At 42.0% G+C, this 10,377-nt stretch overlaps 2 protein-coding genes across 2 annotated transcripts in view; one reads left to right on the top strand and one right to left on the bottom strand.

Annotated features, from left to right (window-relative positions):
• LOC103356166 (uncharacterized) lies at nt 1–5,807 on the bottom strand. Its single transcript, XM_008280235.1, has 3 exons — nt 5,579–5,807; nt 2,503–3,122; nt 1–1,711 (listed from the first exon to the last, which is right to left on the bottom strand). Exons 2-3 carry the CDS (start codon nt 3,064–3,066, stop codon nt 1,124–1,126), a joined length of 1,152 nt encoding a protein of 383 aa, XP_008278457.1. The 5' UTR covers nt 3,067–3,122; nt 5,579–5,807; the 3' UTR covers nt 1–1,123.
• A 3,002-nt stretch (nt 5,808–8,809) lies between these two features.
• chka (choline kinase alpha) overlaps nt 8,810–10,377 on the top strand; it is a 36,431-nt gene continuing 34,863 nt past the window's right edge. The window contains 1 exon segment of the mRNA XM_008280234.1: nt 8,810–9,408. Coding sequence (XP_008278456.1) covers nt 9,173–9,408 — 236 coding nt within the window. The 5' untranslated portion in view covers nt 8,810–9,172.

The raw sequence follows: 10,377 nt of genomic DNA, 5'->3' as shown, positions 1-10,377 counted from the left end.
AATGCAGGTACAATATTTTTATAACAAAAAAAGGGTAAAATTTCAGAAATATTTTGCAATTTTTTGAGTAATATTTGGGGAATTAAGTTGTAGTGTTTTGAGTCACGATATTTTAAAAACTAAAAAGAAGCTGTAAACACACTCGACTGTAATATTCTCAAAATGCCGTCACAATATTTTCTAATATAAACTATAAAACATGGGAAATGTTTTGTTGTATTTTTAGCGACTACATTTTTAGAATAAATAATAACACGAGACATAAGCTGGAATATGTCGAGAGGAAAGTATTCAGAGAATTAAGTTGTAATAATTAATCATTCATATGTTGCAGTATTTTTAGCATTTTTAGCATTAAAACAAGCTGGAATTTACGAAGAAATATTTTACAATATTTAAAGAATTTAAGTCGTAATATTCTGAGAATTCAGTCAAAACATTTTAGAATCTAAAAAAAAATCTAAATCGTAAATTTTTTGGAAACTGAGCGGCAAAATTTTTAGAATTAAAAAAAACTAATTTCAAGAAACTTTATGAGAAAAATACCATTAAATCTGCTGAGAGAGCAGACACAAGAGTTTCAGGTATAAAGCTGAAATATCTGAAGCAGTTACAGATTTTTAAGAATTAAAAACGGTGATAGTTCAAGAAGTATGTTGAAATGTTTAGAGAAAAAAACTGTGATATTAAAAATATTCTTAAAAGTTTTGATATTTATATAAAAAAAAAAATTACTAAAGCTACTTTCCAGACTTTAGTTGAGATATTTGAAGATGTTAATGTGAGTGAACAGAAACGATTCACCAAATAATTAAACCAGTTTTGTTTTTGTGCTGAATCCATTAAAATCATTTGAACATTGTGACTTTTTTCTTGATAATATTTTGCCTTTACTCTGGATTCGGAGCTCAGCGAGTCGACTTTGAGGAACTTTTCCACGTCATCAGGAGTCGGACCTGTTCTGTTTGTTTCTGTGGAAGTGAATCCAGGACAGAACCGTGGAGTCGGAGCGCCGTACATGGAGAAACTGAAGACGTCGTCGTCAACACGTGGAACGTTTCCGACTCCAACGGCCGCTCCGAGTCTCCGATCCGGTCGGTTTGAAATGAGGGGCGCCGTGAGTCTACCAGAGCCAGCTGTCCAGGTGCTGCACGCAGTAGCAGGACTGGTCCAGGATGGAGGTCAGCTCCCCGTACACCTCCTCCCTCCAGGTGGGCAGCAGCCTCTCGTTGTTCAGCGCCTGCAGCCGGGGCGTCCCCTCCCGGAGGACGTGGTACAGGCAGGGCCAGCGGCTCTGGATCCGCAGCCGGGTCCGCCGGTCCAGCGTGATGCCGCGGACGATCTTCTTGGCCCGGAGCTCCCGCAGCGCCGGCAGCTGGAGGCGGGAGAAGACCAGGCCGCGGCTCGGCGACACGTCCAGGAACTCCAGCGACGGCGACTCCAGCGTGTAGGAGATGCCCAGGTTGCGCAGCGGCACCAGGACGTGCAGCGTCAGGGAGCGCAGGTTGGGCAGCGCCGACGTCAGCGTCTGCAGCGTGGCCGGCCCGACGCCCTTGAACACCCAGAAGTACTTGAGCTCCAGAACCCGCAGCTGCTGGAACTGGGAGAGCAGCGACACCGACAGGTCGGACCAGTCGAAGTGGAGGCGCATCTTGGAGATCCGGGGGCAGCTCTGGGTCAGCTTCCCGAGCAGCTCCTGGAAGCTGGTCACCTGCAGAACCACCGAGACAGGAGGCGGGTTAGCAGGAGGAGCCCACCTGAAGGGTTTGGACCTGGTGCTGATCCAGATATAAACAGAGCTGCACTGAAACGCAGCACAAGAACCAAACGAACACTTAATGAAGGACTAAAGCTGAAACTGGCTCAGCTGGTTCCTACATTTCCCATGATGCAGCTCAGCGTCGTGTTTCCTGACACGCCTCACCTACATGAAACCGACGCATCTCTCAAGATTCTGTTTTATCTTCCAGCAGTTTTGTTTCAACATTTTTCATGTTCTGTACTTGTCTTTATAAGTTTGTGTTGCGTTTTTCTCATCTTGTTTTTGATTTTTCTCATTTTGAGTCGAATTTTTCTTGTTTTGTTTCTATTTTTTCTTATTTTTGTGAGATTTTTAAAAATGTTTTGTGTCAGATCTTTATCGTTTGTGTCTGCTGTTGTTTTTGTTTGAAGTCTGTGATTAATTTAATGTAATTGAAAAATCGCTTATTAATCAATTAGTTGTTTGGTCAGAAAATGGAGGAAAACGTCGACAAAGTTCTTGTTTTTGTCCAAAGATTTTCAGTTTAGTTTCACAGTGGAGGAAAGAAACCCGAAAATAGTCAGACAGAGACTTTTTATTTAAAAAAAAAGATTATCAACCTAACTGTTAATCAAGTGAACAACTATTTTTGGTTTTAAGGCCTCAGAAGAGAAGCTCTGCTGCTTTTCTTTGTCGTACTTCAGTCTAATCTGAACATTTGGGGCTTCGGCTAGAAGCGGATCCAGAACCAGAACCATTACCTGGTCCATCTTGGTGATGCTGTCCTGGTGGGAGCTGGAGCTGGAGTGGACCCGCAGGTCGAGCGGCTCCAGCAGCGTGAAGGTCCAGTTCAGGTCCAGGTGGCTGAGGTCCCTGCAGTGCACGTTGTCCAGCAGGTGGCGCAGCAGCTCGGCCCAGCGGTTGCAGCGGTCGCCCAGGTCGAAGCTGGCCTTCAGCGTCAGCAGGCTGGCCCGCCGCGAGATCAGGTGGTGGGTGTAGTGGTGCACCCACGACTTCCAGCGCTCGAACTCGCGGTTGGACACCAGCAGCCCCTCCTGGCCCAGGTGGAAGACGCCGCGGCGGGAGTAGTCGGCGACCCGCCACAGCTTCCAGGACCGGACCAGGCAGCTCCAGCTCAGGCAGACCAGGGCGCAGCTGCACTTGTCCACCTCGTTGAGGAAGGACAGCACGTGCAGCCGGCACTCCACCGGCAGCAGGTCGAACGGGAAGAAGTCGTCCGCCGCTTTCCGCCGGCTGCTGACCGGCACCAGCGGCCGTTTCCGTGGAGACATGACGACGGAGCAGGAGGCGACGCTGGAGGTCATCGGAGGTCAGAATCTCCGGCGGAAGGAGTCATAGTCGGACGGAGGCGTGAGCATCTCTGAAACGACATAAAACCGTCGATGAGCTACAGAAACCCGTCGCAGTTTGAGTCACTGCTTAATGAAAAGACTCTGATCGGAGCTTCTAAAGACAAAACAACAACAATCCATCATCTCTACACCTTAATCCTCACTAGATCGAAACAACAACAATCCATCATCTCTACACCTTAATCCTCACTAGATCGTGGGGGACTCAGGGTGAAGGCAGGTTCACCTGGACAGGTAACCAGTCTATCACAGGGCTACACTTAGAGACAGACAACCAAGCACACTCACATTCACACCTACGGACAATTTACAATCACCAATTAACCTCAACATGTTTCTGGACTGTGGGAGGAAGCCGGAGAACCCGGAGAGAACCCACGCTGCACGGGGAGAACATGGAGACTCCACGCAGGAAGATCCCGGGTGTCCTCACCGGGACACGAACCGGCGACCTTCTAGCTGTGAGGCTACGGTGCTAACCACTGAGCCACCTCTGAACAATTCTTTTCGTTATTTTTTTCAATCAATAACTCAATAAAACGACCAAAACACCTTCATGTGTTTAGTTTTGATCCAACAAAAGTCCCAAACAACCCAAATATTCAGTTTACCAAAAGAAAAGCAGCAAATATTTTGTGTTTTCTTCCAAGTAGCTGAAGAATATTAACTCTAAATTCTCTGATGGTAGCGTCTTAAATATAAATACATCTCCTGGCTCTATTTTATCTTCGGCTTGTGAACAAAACGAGACTCTTTAAACGATTCTTTTAGTCATTTTTTAAAATCAATAACTCGATAAAACAACCAAAATGCCTTCATGTGTTTAGTTTTGATCCAACGAAAGTCCAAATATTCAGTCTACAAAGACAAGCAGCAGCTCTTCTCTCTGAGACGCTGAAACTGGAAAATATTTTGTCTTTTTTCATCGAGTAGTTGAAAAATATTAACATGATTATTTTGATAATTTTTAAAATAAAAAAAACCTCTTAATTCTGTGATTTCAGCTCCCTAAATGTGATTCTATTTTCTGGTTTCTTTCCTCCTTTGTGACACTGAATTGAACATCTTTGGACAAAACGAGACATTTGAGGAAACTCTGGTTCACATTTTTCACCGTTTTCTGACATTTTAAGACCAAACATTTGATTCATAAAGAAAATAAAAGGACAAATGAGTCAACGACGACAGTAAACATCAGCTGCAGCTCTACTGTTAAACAAATGTATGCTTAGGAAGGTTCAGAGTCTCTGTGGTGACTTTATTATTAAGAAATAAACAGAAAACCAGAGACGGAAAGGATCAAAACAGGTGGAGGCCTGGAAATATGGACAATTTCTAACAAAAATTTGAATCAGAAACACACAGAAGTTGTAGTTTGACATGAAAACACACGACTGCAGCCTGATGTTCACGCGATTCATCAGGAGTTTAATGAGTTATTCAGCGACACATGAAGCTCCGTCCTGGAGTCTTTGTGTTCATTTTGCTGCGGTTTTAGCATCAGTTTGATCGTTCTGAGTGCCTTTCTCTTTGTTTTTTGTGGTCGATCGCGTCTTTTATCAGCAGTTTTAAGGTTTTCGTGGTCATTTCAAGTCTGTTTCTGGTCGATTTGACTGCGTTTGTGGTCACTTTGTGTTTTTTTTCCTTCCGTTTTGGTAGTTTTGCTTTTTTTTTATTGTCATTTTGTTTCCTTCTTGTTTTTTTTCCCCCATTTTGTGACACAATTTGATCTCTTTGCATCTCGTTGCTGCAAATTTGTCTCTCTGAGGTGATTTTGCGACTTGTTTCATTTTGTTTTGCATCCGATTTTGTCTCTTTGTGTCCCATATCATCGAGTGTTTGCGTAACATTAGAAGTTGTAATTTAATGGCAGTGAATTACGACTGTATTAAAACACACTCGATCATGTTTCTGTCAGAATAACAGCTCACATCTACAGACGTCTGTGAGTTCATTGTTCTGATTGTTTCGTGATATTTTGAATCCTATTGAGGTGGTTTTGTGTCTGTGTTTCTGGGTTCATTTTGAGTCTGTTTGTGACGGATGTGATTATGTTTGTGTGTCTTTGTGGGTGTTTTGTGTCTCTGTCTGGTAGTTTTGATTCTCCTTGAAGCTACTTTTGGTGTATTTTTGATCACTTTATGTCCCTTTGTTGCCACTTTGTGCTTTTTTCCCTTTAAATTCCTGGATGTAAACGTGCTCCAGTAGTTTTAAATGAACAGCAAGACAATTCCCTCCAGTGTTGGTGTGACTTTAGTCAAACCACCGCAGCGTGACGTTCACATGCAGGAGTTGAGTTACAGTTTGTTAATGAAGCTCCGTTATTCTGCCTCAGTTTCCTTCAGTTCATTGGTCAAAGTTCCAGAAACAAACATGCGCAGACTTTAAACGTGTGCACATTGACGCGACACTGCGGGTTTTGTGGTTTTTTGCGTCATTATTTACACAAAAGTGGAGCCTTTACCTTTGATGTCGGGCTTCTTCCTGCCGTCAGTCTGCAGCTAAACCGGCTAACAGCTAGCAGCTAGCAGAGGAGTTTAAACTAACGCAGCGCAAAGTTCAGGATTTCACAAAAGCAGCTTCATGCCCGAAACTTTCAGGGTCTGGAAAAACAAAAAACAGACTTCAAAAGGTAAAAGAAACAGAAGAGAACCGAGGAAACGGGCCGGCTAGCTGGATGCTAACAGCTGTTGTTGTTTTTGTTGTGGCTCGCTGCCGATGGCGTCATCAACATGCGTCCGGGCTGCACGTTTTAAACTCCGGCGTTGCACCGCCGAGCGGAGCTTCGCGGAAAAGGAACTAAAAAGGGAAGAAAAACAAACGCTGCAACGGTTTTTATGAACGAATGACAACTTGTGAATTATTGAACACCTACAAAGAAAGAGATGAAGCTGATAAACGGTATTTTAACGGAGTATTTTCAGATTTAAAGCGCATTTCGGTGAGAAGAAGAAGCGCCTCCTAGTGGAGCAATTGAATCATCTGGATGTATTTCTATGTAAAATATTAATATGTACATCTAGTTGACACCGGTCTGAGCAGCGAGTGTTTTCATTGTTTTAAAGACTTTTATTTAATTTTTTTGGCATTGCCTGTTGACAAAAATCAGATTTATGTCACCTGACCTGCTCCTTAAACTGCTGTTAAAATAAATTAATTTAAAGAATGCTGTTTATTTATGCAATTAAACCTCCTTTTTTTTTATATATTTACATGATAAAGTCAAATTTTATCTAAACCCAGACACAGATTAAGTCAAATAACTATATTTAATTTAGCCAGTATATATATTTTTCCTCTTTGTTCAGTCAATACTTTGGACTAAAGTCATGTTTAGAACAACAGTGACATAAACTAGACCTGGACTGATAAACAGACGTAGTAATACAAAAGAATATTTTTTAAAAAACAACAACAACAAAAAAACCAACAACATTTCATAGCACTAAAAGATGTTTTCCTGAATCCACTTAAATAATGTGAATTCTTAATTAAGAGATTCAGAATTTCAAAACTATTTTAGCTCATTTTGGGGACATTAGTCGTGAAGACAGTTTAACTTTGTAATTTTTGTATTTTTTTGCAATTAATTTTGATAAAATCCACCCAACTAGTGTCCAGACAGTGATTTCTTTCAAAGACATTGTCTGTTTAAATCTATTGGTTCTTTTTTGCGAGTTCAGGATCGTTTCTCTCCAGCAGGTGTCGCTACACACGTATTAAACTGTGACGATGCAGTTTTAGCTCCTCTTCTCACACTGCAGCCTGATTTTATTGCAATAAAACCTCTTCGTTTACCAGATGTCTTGTGGTTTTACCTGAATCATGCAGCGACAATGAAACAAACACCTTCAGTTTTTCCATCTCTGGGACTTTATTCAGGATCTACTGAGGACGAAACACATGTTTAGAGCAACATTCAGAATAAGAAGCCAGAAGACAAGAAATGAAACTTTAAAATAAATCATTGAAATAATAAAAAATATTAATAACAATCGAATTAATTATTTAAAAAATATTCATGACCCAAAAGAGATTCTGGAGGTTGTAAGTTTAACTATTAAAATGTACATATTCTGCAGAATAAATCATATTTGTTAAAAAAAAAACAGCAACACCAGTTAATTAAAAAACAGGGTTTGACTGCATTAAATCCTGAAGCTCAGTGGAAACATGACTTGAATTATTAATGACAGATTCTTTAATGTCTGCTGGCAGCTCACGAGTCGAGGTTTTGCAGAATAACATCAGAACTCGTCCTTTATTTTAAAGCCACAAGCTGCAGGATGCAGTTCGTCCACCAACAGATTCTCTGAATGTTTCATGTCGTGTTTTATTTCTTAATGCGGTTTGGTTTCAGGTTTCTGTTCGTGCAGCTGCAGGACTGAAGGTTTAACACCCAGATTTACCCACTGAGGCACATTTTTAGCAGAACAAACCTTTTTGTTTTTGGCTACGTGACTAAACAGCACACAGACATGACGCAGATGTTCGAGGTGCGTTCAGGGACTGCAGGCAAACACGCTTGAAGGGAATGTGCCAGAAAAGATGTGGCCCATAAAAAAACATATAAAAAATGTTAAAGATGATGCTGCTGCAGGTTAGAAACTCCTGTTGGTCCCTCTGTGGTCATTTTGATTCTCTACGTGTGGTAGCGATGAGGCTCCATGTGGCTGATATGTGAGCTTTCTGTGGTATTTTTGTGTTTTTTTTTATTCTAGTTCTGAGTCTGTGGATTTTTTTTGCCACTTTCTGGTAGTTTTTGTCTCCTTGTGGTCATTTGAGTCCATTTAAAGCTGTTTAATGTCTCTTAGTTGCAGTTTTGTGCATTTTTCCTGATAGTTTTGAGGCTTTTTCTGCTTATTTCAAGTCTATTTTTGTGTTTTTGTTTTTGTTTTGTTTTGTTTTTTTTCATCTTTCTTTAGTTATTTTGTTGCTTTCTGGTAGTTGTGTGTCCTTGTGTCTTTGTGCATTTGTGTGGTTGATTTGAGCAGCTTTTTGTCTCCTCCTGTATATTTTGTGCCTCTTGTGGCCTTTTAAGTGTGTTTTTGTGATCATTCTGTGTCTTTTGATGGTCATCTTGTGCATTTTTGTGGTTTTGTTCACCCTTGTGGTGGTTATTTTGTCTCCTTCTGGTAGTTTTGTGTCTGTTTGTGGTCGTTTTTGTGCGTTTGTGTGGTTGTTTTGAGTCTCTGTGGTTACTTGAGGTCCACTCCTGGTAGCTCTGTGTGTCTTTGTGGTCATTTTGTGGTATTTAATGGTCATTTTGAGCATGTTTATGTCTCCTCCTGTATGAGTTGTGCCTCTTGTGGCCTTTTAAGTGTGTTTTTGTTCCATTCTGTGTCTTTTAAAGGTCATTTTGTGCATTTCTGTGGTCATTTCATGCATTTGTGAGGTTGTGTTGAGTGACTTTCGGTCCACTGTGGGTCTTTGTGATGGATTTTGTCTCTCTTTAGCACTTGAACCTCTTTAAAGGTCTTTTTTCACTGAGCATCTCTCAGTGTTTTTCCATTGGAATGAACCGATGACATCAGGGCTCCAGTGTTGGTCCGACGGTCCCTGAATGCACCGCGGGGTTTGTTGTGGTCCTGCGGGGCTGTGTCCCCCGGCGGCCAATCAGAGAGAAGGACGGGGGCGGGCGTGTCGTGCGACTCCTCCCACCATGGCCCCGCCCCTTTCCTTGAAAGTCTGAGCGTCTCTCCGGTTTGATTCATTCCCGCTGCTCCGGTAACGACGGCTCATAACGGCGCCTAACGGTCCACGCTGCTGCTGCTCCGGTGATAACGGTCCATAACGGTCCATAACGGTCCCGTCTGCTGCTGCTGCTGCCGCATCTCCGTTAACGGTTACTAACGGTCCCTACTGCTGCTGCTCCGGTAATAACGGTCCTTAAAGGTCCCCGTTGCTGCTGCTGCTGCTCCGCTAACGGTTACTAACGGTTACTAACGGCTGCTAACGGTCGGTCCTGTCAGATTAACGTCCCGCTGAGGTGTTTTTTTTTGTCGCTGCGTCGTTCTCTCTCCGGTTCTGTCCCCCCTGCCTCCCGTCCGCCGGAACCATGAAGACGAAGTTCATCAACGGCGTGTCCTCGTCGCCCTCCCTGTCGCTCGGCCTGCTGGTGACCCAGAACGCGCTGCAGGTGCAGCCCGACGCCCAGCAGGACACCAAGGAGCCGCTGCGGCTCGAGCAGCCCGACCCGGACACCCGGCGGAGGGCGTTCCGGTGGTGCCGGGAGTTCCTGCACGGAGCCTGGAAGAGCGTGACGGAGGAGGAGTTCAGCATCAGCATCATCAGGTGGAGACCCCGTTCACCTGTTTATCTGTTTACCTGTTTATCTGTTGACCTGTTTACATGTTAACCTTTTTACCTGTTTGTCTGTTTACCTGAGCTGATGACGTAATCAGGTGTTTGTAGCTGCAGGTGAGCAGCTGGCTCAAACAGAAATTAATGCACAAAAAAAGAAGGCAAAATTTTACCATAAACATCAACTTTCTTCTGTTTAAAATAAATAAATAAATAATAGAGTTTATGTATAAAATACAGAAAAATAACGTATGTTTTTGTAACGTCTCAACAATCTGTGATTTCATAACAAGATTATGTAATTTTAAAACTGTTTAGAGTGTTGATAAGATAAAACTTTTATTAACCCAAAATAATTCTGATGTCGCTCATAAAACACCAAATGACATAACAGGAGAGATAAAATAAGTGAACTGAAATAAGAAAACAGAGAAATGATGCTGTAAAAATCACCGAGGTGCTAAAATATCATCACACATGAAAATGAGGTGTTTATTCTTTTTCCTTCATGTTATTTGTATTTTTTATTTATCTGAATGCTCCTCATGTGCGTTTCTGCTCATTTACAGTGTTTTTTATTTTGTCCTTAATGCAGCGATGAAGTCAGAAAAACACCATAAATGTGTCGTATTTAGTCTGCAGCTCCGCTCTGTCCTTCACTGGATCGTATTTAGACTGAAAACTGTTTTATTTTTTCCTGTTTCTGGATCTGAGATTCTCAACCTGTGGTTCGGGGACCCTCAGAGGGAACCAGGAACAGGTTCAAACTAAAGGATAAAAGATTAAAAATAGAAAAGTCATTGTGAAAAATGCTTGAAACACCTAAAAGACAGAACTGTAAACTAAAAACACTTTTAAAAGCTGAAGTTGTAAACTACAAATATTCATTACAATGGTATAAATATTTAATAGAACTGTAAACTACAAACACTTTTAAAAGCTGAAGTTGTAAACTACAAA

Source organism: Stegastes partitus, unplaced genomic scaffold, assembly GCF_000690725.1.
Source record: "Stegastes partitus isolate 25-593 unplaced genomic scaffold, Stegastes_partitus-1.0.2 Scaffold188, whole genome shotgun sequence".
NCBI classification, from domain to species: Eukaryota; Metazoa; Chordata; class Actinopteri; family Pomacentridae; genus Stegastes; species Stegastes partitus.
The sequence above is the reverse complement of the archived record's forward strand: the minus strand, read 5'-3'. Positions and strand labels throughout refer to the sequence as shown.

Bases quoted from the DNA above. Each gene is read 5' to 3' on its own strand.
- LOC103356166 (XM_008280235.1), bottom strand. From the start codon at position 3,066: ATGACCTCCAGCGTCGCCTCCTGCTCCGTCGTCATGTCTCCACGGAAA. The intron at 1,712-2,502 runs GTAATGGTTCTG...GTGGTTCTGCAG, and splicing joins GCATCACCAAGATGGACCAG to GTGACCAGCTTCCAGGAGCT.